At 54.7% G+C, this 12,967-nt stretch overlaps 1 protein-coding gene across 3 annotated transcripts in view; it reads left to right on the top strand.

Moving 5' to 3' along the window:
- The window catches only part of LOC125449022 (von Willebrand factor A domain-containing protein 5A-like), a 69,339-nt gene extending 57,481 nt beyond the window's left edge, over window positions 1–11,858 (top strand). For all 3 annotated transcript variants that reach the window (XM_059641751.1, XM_059641749.1, XM_059641750.1), the window contains 3 exons: window positions 5,678–5,802; window positions 6,419–6,545; window positions 11,206–11,858. In XM_059641751.1, the coding sequence (XP_059497734.1) occupies window positions 5,678–5,802; window positions 6,419–6,545; window positions 11,206–11,285 (332 nt within the window). In that variant the 3' untranslated portion in view covers window positions 11,286–11,858. The remainder of the gene's footprint in view (window positions 1–5,677; window positions 5,803–6,418; window positions 6,546–11,205) is intronic.
- The last annotated feature ends 1,109 nt before the right edge of the window (window positions 11,859–12,967 follow it).

Genomic DNA, 12,967 nt, shown 5'->3' with positions numbered 1-12,967 from the left:
CCGTGGGAAATTACCCATAGTGCACAGGGATGTGCGGGTTAGGGTGGGTTAGCCGTGGGGAATACCCATAGTGCACAGGGATGTGCGGGTGAGGGTGGGTTAGCCGTGGGGAATTACCCATAGTGCACAGGGATGTGCGGTTTAGGGTGGGTTAGCCGTGGGGAATTACCCATAGTGCCCAGGGATGTGCGGGTTAGGGGGGGATGCCGTGGGGAATTACCCATAGTGCACAGGGATGTGTGGGTGAGCCGTGGTTAATTACCCATAGTGCACAGGGGTGTGCGGGTTAGGGTGGGTTAGCCGTGGGGAATTACCCATAGTGCACAGGGATGTCGGGGTTAGTGTGGGTTAACCGTGGGGAATTACCCATAGTGCACAGGGATGTGCGGGTTAGGGTGGGTTAGCCATGGTGAATTACCCATAGTGCACAGGGATGTGCAGGTCAGGGTGGGTTAGCCGTGGTGAATTACCCATAGTGCACAGGGATGTGCGGGTCAGGGTGGGTTAGCCGTGGGGAATTACCCATAGTGCACAGGGATGTGCGGGTTAGGGTGGGTTAGCCGTGGGGAATTACCCATAGTGCACAGGGATGTGCGGGTTAGGGTGGGTTAGCCGTGGGGAATTACCCATAGTGCACAGGGATGTGCGGGTTAGGGTGGGTTAGCCGTGGGGAATTACCCATAGTGCACAGGGATGTGCGGTTTAGGGTGGGTTAGCCGTGGGGAATTACCCATAGTGCACAGGGATGTGCGGTTTAGGGTGGGTTAGCCGTGGGGAATTACCCATAGTGCACAGGGATGTGCGGTTTAGGGTGGGTTAGCCGTGGGGAATTACCCATAGTGCACAGGGATGTGGGGGTTAGGGTGGGTTAGCCGTGGGGAATTACCCATAGTGCACAGGGATGTGCGGGTTAGGGTGGGTTAGCCGTGGGGAATTACCCATAGTGCACAGGGATGTGCGGGTTAGGGTGGGTTAGCCATGGGGAATTACCCATAGTGCACAGGGATGTGCGGGTTAGGGTGGGTTAGCCGTGGGGAATTACCCATAGTGCACAGGGATGTGCGGGTTAGGGTGGGTTAGCCATGGGGAATTACCCATAGTGCACAGGGATGTGAGGGTTAGGGTGGGTTAGCCGTGGGGAATTACCCATAATGCACAGGGATGTGCGGGTTAGGGTGGGATAGCCGTGGGGAATTACCCATAGTGCACAGGGATGTGCGGGATAGGGTGGGTCAGCCGTGGGGAATTACCCATAGTGCACAGGGATATGGGGGTTAGGGTGGGTTAGCCGTGGGGAATTACCCATAGTGCACAGGGATGTGCGGGATAGGGTGGGTTAGCCGTGGGGAATTACCCATAGTGCACAGGGATGTGGGGGTTAGGGTGGGTTAGCCGTGGGGAATTACCCATAGTGCACAGGGATGTGTGGGTTAGGGTGGGTTAGCCGTGGGGAATTACCCATAGTGCACAGGGATGTGCGGGTCAGGGTGGGTTAGCTGTGGGGAATTACCCATAGTGCACAGGGATGTGCGGGTCAGGGTGGGTTAGCCGTGGGGAATTACCCATAGTGCACAGGGATGTGGGGGTCAGGGTGGGTTAGCCGTGGGGAATTACCCATAGTGCACAGGGATGTGGGGGTCAGGGTGGGTTAGCCGTGGGGAATTACCCATAGTGCACAGGGATGTGCGGGTTAGGGTGGGTTAGCCGTGGGGAATTACCCATAGTGCACAGGGATGTGCGGGTTAGGGTGGGTTAGCCGTGGGGAATTACCCATAGTGCACAGGGATGTGGGGGTTAGGGTGGGTTAGCCGTGGGGAATTACCCATAGTGCACAGGGATGTGCGGGTTAGGGTGGGTTAGCTGTGGGGAATTACCCATAATGCACAGGGATGTGCGGGTTAGGGTGGGTTAGCCGTGGGAAATTACCCATAGTGCACAGGGATGTGGGGGTTAGGGTGGGTTAGCCGTGGGGAATTACCCATAGTGCACAGGGATGTGGGGGTTAGGGTGGGTTAGCCGTGGGGAATTACCCATAGTGCACAGGGATGTGGGGGTTAGGGTGGGTTAGCCGTGGGGAATTACCCATAGTGCACAGGGATGTGCGGGTTAGGGTGGGTTAGCCGTGGGGAATTACCCATAGTGCACAGGGGTGTGCGGGTCAGGGTGGGTTAGCTGTGGGGAATTACCCATAGTGCACAGGGATGTGGGGGTTAGGGTGGGTTAGACGTGGGGAATTACCCATAGTGCACAGGGATGTGAGGGTTAGGGTGGGTTAGCCGTGGGGAATTACCCATAGTGCACAGGGATGTGCGGGTTAGGGTGGGTTAGCCGTGGGGAATTACCCATAGTGCACAGGGATGTGGGGGTTAGGGTGGGTTAGCCGTGGGGAATTACCCATAGTGCACAGGGATGTGGGTTAGCTGTGGGGAATTACCCATAGTGCACTGGGATGTGTGGGTTAGGGTGGGTTAGCTGTGGGGAATTACCCATAGTGCACTGGGATGTGTGGGTTAGGGTGGGTTAGCCGTGGGGAATTACCCATAGTGCACAGGGATGTGGGGTTCAGGGTGGGTTAGCCGTGGGGAATTACCCATAGTGCACAGGGATGTGTGGGTTAGGGTGGGTTAGCCGTGGGGAATTACCCATAGTGCACAGGGATGTGGGGGTTAGGGTGGGTTAGCCGTGGGGAATTACCCATAGTGCACAGGGATGTGTGGGTTAGCGTGGGTTAGCCGTGGGGAATTACCCATAGTGCACAGGGATGTGGGGGTTAGGGTGGGTTAGCCGTGGGGAATTACCCATAGTGCACAGGGATGTGGGTTAGCTGTGGGGAATTACCCATAGTGCACTGGGATGTGTGGGTTAGGGTGGGTTAGCCGTGGGAAATTACCCATAGTGCACAGGGATGTGCGGGTTAGGGTGGGTTAGCCGTTGGGAATTACCCATAGTGCACAGGGATGTGCGGGTTAGGGTGGGTTAGCCGTGGGGAATTACCCATAGTGCACAGGGATGTGCGGGTCAGGGTGGGTTAGCCGTGGGGAATTACCCATAGTGCACAGGGATGTGTGGGTTAGGGTGGGTTAGCCGTGGGGAATTACCCATAGTGCACAGGGATGTGGGTTAGCTGTGGGGAATTACCCATAGTGCACTGGGATGTGTGGGTTAGGGTGGGTTAGCTGTGGGGAATTACCCATAGTGCACTGGGATGTGTGGGTTAGGGTGGGTTAGCCGTGGGGAATTACCCATAGTGCACAGGGATGTGGGGGTCAGGGTGGGTTAGCCGTGGGGAATTACCCATAGTGCACAGGGATGTGTGGGTTAGGGTGGGTTAGCCGTGGGGAATTACCCATAGTGCACAGGGATGTGGGGGTTAGGGTGGGTTAGCCGTGGGGAATTACCCATAGTGCACAGGGATGTGTGGGTTAGGGTGGGTTAGCCGTGGGGAATTACCCATAGTGCACAGGGATGTGGGGGTTAGGGTGGGTTAGCCGTGGGGAATTACCCACAGTGCACAGGGATGTGCGGGTTAGGGTGGGTTAGCCGTGGGGAATTACCCATAGTGCACAGGGATGTGGGTTAGCTGTGGGGAATTACCCATAGTGCACAGGGATGTGCGGGTTAGGGTGGGTTAGCCGTGGGAAATTACCCATAGTGCACAGGGATGTGCGGGTTAGGGTGGGTTAGCCGTGGGGAATTACCCATAGTGCACAGGGATGTGCGGGTCAGGGTGGGTTAGCCGTGGGGAATTACCCATAGTGCACAGGGATGTGTGGGTTAGGGTGGGTTAGCCGTGGGGAATTACCCATAGTGCACAGGGATGTGGGTTAGCTGTGGGGAATTACCCATAGTGCACTGGGATGTGTGGGTTAGGGTGGGTTAGCTGTGGGGAATTACCCATAGTGCACTGGGATGTGTGGGTTAGGGTGGGTTAGCCGTGGGGAATTACCCATAGTGCACAGGGATGTGGGGGTCAGGGTGGGTTAGCCGTGGGGAATTACCCATAGTGCACAGGGATGTGTGGGTTAGGGTGGGTTAGCCGTGGGGAATTACCCATAGTGCACAGGGATGTGGGGGTTAGGGTGGGTTAGCCGTGGGGAATTACCCATAGTGCACAGGGATGTGCGGGTTAGGGTGGGTTAGCCGTGGGGAATTACCCATAGTGCACAGGGATGTGTGGGTTAGGGTGGGTTAGCCGTGGGGAATTACCCATAGTGCACAGGGATGTGGGGGTTAGGGTGGGTTAGCCGTGGGGAATTACCCACAGTGCACAGGGATGTGCGGGTTAGGGTGGGTTAGCCGTGGGGAATTACCCATAGTGCACAGGGATGTGGGTTAGCTGTGGGGAATTACCCATAGTGCACAGGGATGTGCGGGTTAGGGTGGGTTAGCCGTTGGGAATTACCCATAGTGCACAGGGATGTGCGGATTAGGGTGGGTTAGCCGTGGGGAATTACCCATAGTGCACAGGGATGTGTGGGTTAGGGTGGGTTCGCCGTGGGGAATTACCCATAGTGCACAGGGATGTGCGGGTTAGGGTGGGTTAGCCGTGGGGAATTACCCATAGTGCACAGGGATGTGCGGGTTAGGGTGGGTTAGCCGTGGGGAATTACCCATAGTGCACAGGGATGTGGGGTTAGGGTGGGTTAGACGTGGGGAATTACCCATAGTGCACAGGGATGTGGGGGTTAGGGTGGGTTAGCCGTGGGGAATTACCCATAGTGCACAGGGATGTGGGGGTTAGGGTGGGTTAGACGTGGGGAATTGCCCATAGTGTCCAGGGATGTGCGGGTTAGGGTGGGTTAGCCGTGGGGAATTACCCATAGTGCACAGGGATGTGGGGGTTAGGGTGGGTTAGCCGTGGGGAATTACCCATAGTGCACAGGGATGTGTGGGTCAGGGTGGGTTAGCTGTGGGGAATTACCCATAGTGCACAGGGATGTGCGGGTTAGGGTGGGTTAGCCGTGGGGAATTACCCATAGTGCACAGGGATGTGCGGGTTAGGGTGGGTTAGCCGTGGGGAATTACCCATAGTGCACAGGGATGTGGGGGTTAGGGTGGGTTAGCCGTGGGGAATTACCCATAGTGCACAGGGATGTGCGGGTTAGGGTGGGTTAGCCGTGGGGAATTACCCATAGTGCACAGGGATGTGGGGGTTAGGGTGGGTTAGCCGTGGGGAATTGCCCATAGTGCACAGGGATGTGGGGGTTAGGGTGGGTTAGCCGTGGGGAATTACCCATAGTGCACAGGGATGTGGGGGTTAGGGTGGATTAGCCGTGGGGAATTACCCATAGTGCACAGGGATGTGGGGGTTAGGGTGGGTTAGCCGTGGGGAATTACCCATAGTGCACAGGGATGTGCGGGTTAGGGTGGGTTAGCCGTGGGGAATTACCCATAGTGCACAGGGATGTGGGGTTAGGGTGGGTTAGCCGTGGGGAATTACCCATAGTGCACAGGGATGTGCGGGTCAGGGTGGGTTAGCCGTGGGGAATGCAGGGTCTCAGGGATTGGTGGGTGTAGGCGGGATGCTGTCCAGAGGGTCGGTATGGAATCACAGGGCTGAATGGCTGGCTCCCACACTTTGGGGATTGTAGGGAGTTGAGAACTGGAGAAGGCAATGGCTCAGAAGCTGCGCACAGGCCAATCCTGACCCTGTCTCCCCGATGCTGTTATCTCTCAGGAGAGTCCCCAGCGCTGAAGCTAATCGCATTGCAGAACGCAGATGGATCGTGGAGCCCAGACAGCAGCTTAGAGCCTCTGCTGGGTCTGAAACCTCAACAGAGCAGCCAGTGTCTCCCTCGCCAGGTAAGTCCTGAAGGAACACCTTCACCCTACCCAACCCCTCCACGCTCCATCTGTGTCCCTTCCCACACATGCTGCAGACCAGGGGCAGGAGGCAGGAGAAGGGAGCAAAGATCTACCATCCAGCTGAGGCGAGCACTGAACTCGCTCTGTTTCTCTGGGCAGGAAGAGTAGCCTGGTGACTGCTAAAGCTTTATGTATCACCAGGGATTACCTGGGATCAGACTGGCCACATTGCCAAAGACACGCACACAGGCAGTGTGCAGGAGATCCGACACCATATCTAAACCTGGCCTGACCTCAACCTTGGCAGCGTTTGATAGCAGGGACAGTGTAGAGGGAGCTTTACTCTGTATCCATCCTGGTGCTGTCCCTGTCCCTGTCCCTGGGGGTGTTTGATAGGGGGGACAGTGCAGAGGGAGCTTTACTCTGTATCCATCCTGGTGCTGTCCCTGTCCCTGTCCCTGGGGGTGTTTGACAGGGCGGACAGTGCAGAGGGAGCTTTACTCCACAAGCGTGTCCCGTGCTGCAGCTGCTGTGTGCATGTTGCTGATGTAGTCGCTGTGATTGCAATGATGAACCTGACTCGCTCTTGTTGTTCTGTCTGTGTGATGTGAAGGATATTGACCTGACTGTGTGGACCACAATCCTGGCGGTGATTTGGCTGCATGCGTTCAGTGCTGACACAAAAGATGAGTGGGAGCTTCTGGTCAACAAGTCCCTGTCATGGATCAAGGCTAAAGCAGGTATGATAAAGGTCACGTTGTTTCAGAGGCTGAGGGCAACACAGGGACACCATGACATATCTGTGTGAACACTGCACTGAATGAGGATCACCAGCTCATTCTCCTCAGGTACGTCTCTGTACACTGACTGGTGTCTCTCTCTCCCCTCTCTCTCTCTCTCGGGGAGATATCTGTACACTGACTGGTGTCTCTCAGTCCCCCCTCTCTCTCTCAGGGAGATATCTGTACACTGACTGGTGTCTCTCAGTCCCCTCTCTCTCTCTCAGGGAGATATCTGTACACTGACTGGTGTCTCTCAGTACCCCCTCTCTCTCAGGGAGATATCTGTACACTGACTGGTGTCTCTCAGTCCTCTCTCTCTCTCTCAGGGAGATATCTGTACACTGACTGGTGTCTCTCAGTCCCCCCTCTCTCTCTCAGGGAGATATCTGTACACTGACTGGTGTCTCTCAGTCCTCTCTCTCTCTCTCAGGGAGATATCTGTACACTGACTGGTGTCTCTCAGTCCCCCCCCTCTCTCTCTCTCAGGGAGATATCTGTACACTGACTGGTGTCTCTCAGTCCCCCCTCTCTCTCTCTCAGGGAGATATCTGTACACTGACTGGTGTCTCTCAGTCCCCTCTCTCTCTCAGGGAGATATCTGTACACTGACTGGTGTCTCTCAGTCCCCTCTCTCTGTCAGGGAGATATCTGTACACTGACTGGTGTCTCTCAGTCCCCTCTCTCTCTCAGGGAGACATCTGTACACTGACTGGTGTCTCTCAGTCCCCCCTCTCTCTCTCTCTCAGGGAGATACTGTACACTGACTGGTGTCTCTCAGTCCCCCCTCTCTCTCAGGGAGATATCTGTACACTGACTGGTGTCTCTCAGTCGCCCATCACTCTCTCTCAGGGAGATATCTGTACACTGACTGGTGTCTCTCAGTCCCCTCTCTCTCTCAGGGAGACATCTGTACACTGACTGGTGTCTCTCAGTCCCCCCTCTCTCTCTCTCAGGGAGATCCTGTACACTGACTGGTGTCTCTCAGTCCCCCCCGCTCTCTCTCAGGGAGATATCTGTACACTGACTGGTGTCTCTCAGTCCCCTCTCTCTCAGGGAGATATCTGTACACTGACTGGTGTCTCTCAGTCCCCCCTCTCTCTCTCTCAGGGAGATCTCTGTACACTGACTGGTGTCTCTCAGTCCCCTCTCTCTCTCTCAGGGAGATCTCTGTACACTGACTGGTGTCTCTCAGTCCCCCCCCTCTCTCTCTCAGGGAGATCCTGTACACTGACTGGTGTCTCTCAGTTCCCCCTCTCTCTCTCTCAGGGAGATATCTGTACACTGACTGGTGTCTCTCAGTCCCCTCTCTCTCTCAGGGAGATATCTGTACACTGACTGGTGTCTCTCAGTCCCCTCTCTCTCTCAGGGAGACATCTGTACACTGACTGGTGTCTCTCAGTCCCCCCTCTCTCTCTCTCAGGGAGATCCTGTACACTGACTGGTGTCTCTCAGTCCCCCCCGCTCTCTCTCAGGGAGATATCTGTACACTGACTGGTGTCTCTCAGTCCCCTCTCTCTCAGGGAGATATCTGTACACTGACTGGTGTCTCTCAGTCCCCCCTCTCTCTCTCTCAGGGAGATCTCTGTACACTGACTGGTGTCTCTCAGTCCCCTCTCTCTCTCTCAGGGAGATCTCTGTACACTGACTGGTGTCTCTCAGTCCCCCCCCTCTCTCTCTCAGGGAGATCCTGTACACTGACTGGTGTCTCTCAGTTCCCCCTCTCTCTCTCTCAGGGAGATATCTGTACACTGACTGGTGTCTCTCAGTCCCCTCTCTCTCTCAGGGAGATATCTGTACACTGACTGGTGTCTCTCAGTCCCCTCTCTCTCAGGGAGATATCTGTACACTGACTGGTGTCTCTCAGTTCCCCCTCTCTCTCTCTCAGGGAGATACCTGTACACTGACTGGTGTCTCTCAGTCCCCTCTCTCTCTCAGGGAGATATCTGTACACTGACTGGTGTCTCTCAGTCCCCTCTCTCTCAGGGAGATATCTGTACACTGACTGGTGTCTCTCAGTCCCCCCTCTCTCTCTCAGGGAGATCTCTGTACACTGACTGGTGTCTCTCAGTCTCACCTCTCTCTCTCAGGGAGATATCTGTACACTGACTGGTGTCTCTCAGTCCCCTCTCTCTCTCTCAGGGAGATATCTGTACACTGACTGGTGTCTCTCAGTCCTCTCTCTCTCTCTCAGGGAGATATCTGTACACTGACTGGTGTCTCTCAGTCCCACCCCTCTCTCAGGGAGATATCTGTACACTGACTGGTGTCTCTCAGTTCCCCCCCTCTCTCTCTCAGGGAGATATCTGTACACTGACTGCTGTCTCTCAGTACACCCTCTCTCTCTCGGGGAGATATCTGTACACTGACTGGTGTCTCTCAGTCCCCCGTCTCTCTCTGTCAGGGAGATATCTGTACACTGACTGGTGTCTCTCAGTCCCCTCTCTCAGGGAGATATCTGTACACTGACTGGTGTCTCTCAGTCCCCTCTCTCTCTCTCAGGGAGATATCTGTACACTGACTGGTGTCTCTCAGTCCCCTCTCTCTCTCTCAGGGAGATATCTGTACACTGACTGGTGTCTCTCAGTCCCCTCTCTCTCTCTCTCAGGGAGATATCTGTACACTGACTGGTGTCTCTCAGTCCCCCTCTCAGGGAGATATCTGTACACTGACTGGTGTCTCTCAGTCCCCCATCTCTCTCTCTCAGGGAGATATCTGTACACTGACTGGTGTCTCTCAGTCCCCTTTCTCTCAGGGAGATATCTGTACACTGACTGGTGTCTCTCAGTCCCCTTTCTCTCAGGGAGATATCTGTACACTGACTGGTGTCTCTCAGTCCCCCCTCTCTCTCTCAGGGAGATATCTGTACACTGACTGGTGTCTCTCAGTCCCCTCTCTCTCTCTCTCAGGTAGATATCTGTACACTGACTGGTGTCTCTCAGTCCCCCCTCTCTCAGGGAGATATCTGTACACTGACTGGTGTCTCTCAGTGCCCCCCCTCTCTCTCAGGGAGATATCTGTACACTGACTGGTGTCTCTCAGTACCCCCCCCTCTCTCTCAGGGAGATATCTGTACACTGACTGGTGTCTCTCAGTCCCTCCCCCCTCTCTCAGAGAGATATCTGTACACTGACTGGTGTCTCTCAGTCCCCTCTCTCTCTCAGGGAGATATCTGTACACTGACTGGTGTCTCTCAGTCCCCCCTCTCTCTCAGGGAGATATCTGTACGCTGACTGGTGTCTCTCAGTCCCCTCTCTCTCAGGGAGATATCTGTACACTGACTGGTGTCTCTCAGTCCCCCCTCTCTCTCAGGGAGATATCTGTACGCTGACTGGTGTCTCTCAGTCCCCTCTCTCTCAGGGAGATATCTGTACACTGACTGGTGTCTCTCAGTTCCCCCTTTCTCTCTCTCAGGGAGATATCTTTACACTGACTGGTGTCTCTCAGTCCCCCCCCGTCTCTCTCAGGGAGATATCTGTACACTGACTGGTGTCTCTCAGCCCCCCCTCTCTCTCTCTCAGGGAGATATCTGTACACTGACTGGTGTCTCTCAGTACCCCCCCTCTCTCTCTCAGGGAGATATCTGTACACTGACTGGTATCTCTCAGTCCCCTCTCTCTCTCAGGGAGATATCTGTACACTGACTGGTATCTCTCAGTCCCCTCTCTCTCTCAGGGAGATATCTGTACGCTGACTGGTGTCTCTCAGTCCCCCCTCTCTCAGGGAGATATCTGCACACTGACTGGTGTCTCTCAGTCCCCTCTCTCTCTCTCTCAGGGAGATATCTGTACACTGACTGGTGTCTCTCAGTTCCCCCCCTCTCTCTCTCAGGGAGATATCTGTACACTGACTGGTGTCTCTCAGTCCCCCCTCTCTCTCAGGGAGATATCTGTACACTGACTGGTGTCTCTCAGTCCCCCCTCTCTCTCTCAGGGAGATATCTGTACACTGACTGGTGTCTCTCAGTCCCCCCCCCTCTCTCTCTCAGGGAGATATCTGTACACTGACTGGTGCCTCTCAGTCCCCCCTCTCTCTCTCTCAGGGAGATATCTGTACACTGACTGGTGTCTCTCAGTCCCCTCTCTCTCTCTCAGGGAGATATCTGTACACTGACTGGTGTCTCTCAGTCCCCCCTCTCTCTCTCTCAGGGAGATATCTGTACACTGACTGGTGTCTCTCAGTCCCCTCTCTCTCAGGGAGATATTTGTACACTGACTGGTGTCTCTCAGTCCCCCCTCTCTCTCTCAGGGAGATATCTGTACACTGACTGGTGTCTCTCAGTCCCCCCCCTCTCTCTCTCTCAGGGAGATATCTGTACACTGACTGGTGTCTCTCAGTCCCCCCTCTCTCTCTCTCAGGGAGATCCTGTACACTGACTGGTGTCTCTCAGTCCCCCCTCTCTCTCTCAGGGAGATATCTGTACACTGACTGGTGTCTCTCAGTCCTCTCTCTCTCAGGGAGATATCTGTACACTGACTGGTGTCTCTCAGTCCCCTCTCTCTCTCTCTGGGAGATATCTGTACACTGACTGGTGTCTCTCAGTCCCCTCTCTCTCTCTCAGGGAGATATCTGTACATTTTACATTTACAAATCTAACCATTTCAATTCTTCTCCTTTTCAGGCTCGAATCTTGGAGAATGTATTAAAGCTGGTAGTGACCTACTGAAGTGCACGGTTGATCCACGTGTGTTCGGGCTGTGATTCGGCACTGAAATCGGAGGAGGTAGCACGTGAAGGTGTTCATTCTGCTTTGCTCACAATCTCTGCGCTTTGGCTTATAATCGCGCACCCCGTCCTTGCCTCTCTCCCTTCACCAAGATTGTATTCTTAAGATGTTGGTTTGCACTGCTCAGCGTTTTTCTCTGATACGTCAAACGCTAACGCAGTTGCTCCGCTCTTCTTGGGCTTCGCCTCAAAATTGTGTGTCCATGCGCCGTTTTTACAGGCGATTCTCAGTTGTTCCTCGATATCCGCGCCGCTGCGACTAGGTGTCTCGCCGGCACTCCTGCAGGAACAGAACAGGATACAGCCACCAGCCTGCGAGGCCTGCGTCAGCCCGGCTGCCAGGAGGGAACGCTGGAGAGAGACGGGAAGCTGACGTGGGCCAGAGACCGCAAGCACCCATTGAATCCTTCACCCTCTCAGTTTACGGCCTTCACATGCAACAGGGGCAGCAGCGACTGGCCTGCCAGATTCCGTTCTTTAACGCCAAAGGGTTGCCAAAGATGTATCTTGTATTCAGCTTGAAATAAATGAGGTTTCTGGGCACAGCCAGTTTGTTTTGGGCATTGGGACTTTCCCCTGGAGACCCAAGTGGAGTGAATCAAACAGCAGATGAGAGTTAGTGTCAATGCACAGGTGCTGCAGCTGGTTAAAATCTCCTGCCTTCACACTGTCAGGGCACGCAGCCCGAACAAACTCAACAGCAATGCTCAGTCTGGGTGGGTAAATGCTGGGGACGGTGGCAGTGGGCATGCAGTGTTCACTTGTGCTGTGTGTGTGTGTGTGTGTGTGTGTGTGTGTCTGTGTGTGTGTGTATGTGTGTGTCAGAGTGAGAGAGAGAGTGGTGTGTGTGTGTGAGAGAGAGAGATGTGTGTGTGTGTGAGGGAGAGTTGTGTGTATGTGTGTGAGAGAGAGTGGTGTGTGTGAGAGAGAGAGTGTGTGTGTGTGAGAGAGAGTGGTGTGTGTGTGTGTGTGTGTGTGTGTGAGAGAGAGGTGTGTGTGTGTGTGTGTGTGTGTGTGTGAGAGAGGTGTGTGTGTGTGTGTGTGTCTGAGAGAGAGGTGTGTGTGAGAGAGAGTGGCGTGTGTGTGTGTGTGTGTGTGTGTGTGTGAGAGAGAGGTGTGTGGGTATGTGTGTGTGTGTCTGAGAGAGAGAGGTGTGTGTGTGTGTGTGTGAGAGAGAGAGGTATGTGTGTGTGAGAGATGTGTGCGTATGTGTGAGAGAGAGTTGTGTGTGCGTGTGTGAGACTGGGTTGTGTGCGTGTGTGAGAGAGGTTGTGTGTGTGGGTGTGTGAGAGAGAGAGAGGTTTGTGTGTGTGTGTGTGTGTGAGAGAGAGGTGTGTGTGAGAGAGAGAGGTATGTGTGTGTGAGAGAGATGTGTGCGTATGTGTGAGAGAGAGTTGTGTGTGTGTGTGTGTGAGACTGGGTTGTGTGTGTGTGTGAGAGAGAGTTGTGTGTGTGTGTCTGAGAGAGGTGTGTGTGTGTGAGAGAGAGGTGTGTGTGTGTGTGAGAGATTGTGTGGGTGAGTGTGTGAGAGAGAGGTGTGTGTGTGTGAGAGTGTGTGTGTGTGTGTGTGTGTGTGAGAGAGAGAGGTGTGTGTGTGTGAGAGAGAGATGTGTGTGTGTGTGTGAGAGAGAGGTGTGTGTGTGTGTGAGAGAGAGAGA

The sequence above is a fragment of the Stegostoma tigrinum genome, chromosome 43, assembly GCF_030684315.1.
Source record: "Stegostoma tigrinum isolate sSteTig4 chromosome 43, sSteTig4.hap1, whole genome shotgun sequence".
Lineage (NCBI taxonomy): Eukaryota > Metazoa > Chordata > Chondrichthyes > Orectolobiformes > Stegostomatidae > Stegostoma > Stegostoma tigrinum.
This window is presented reverse-complemented; position numbering and strand designations above follow the sequence as displayed.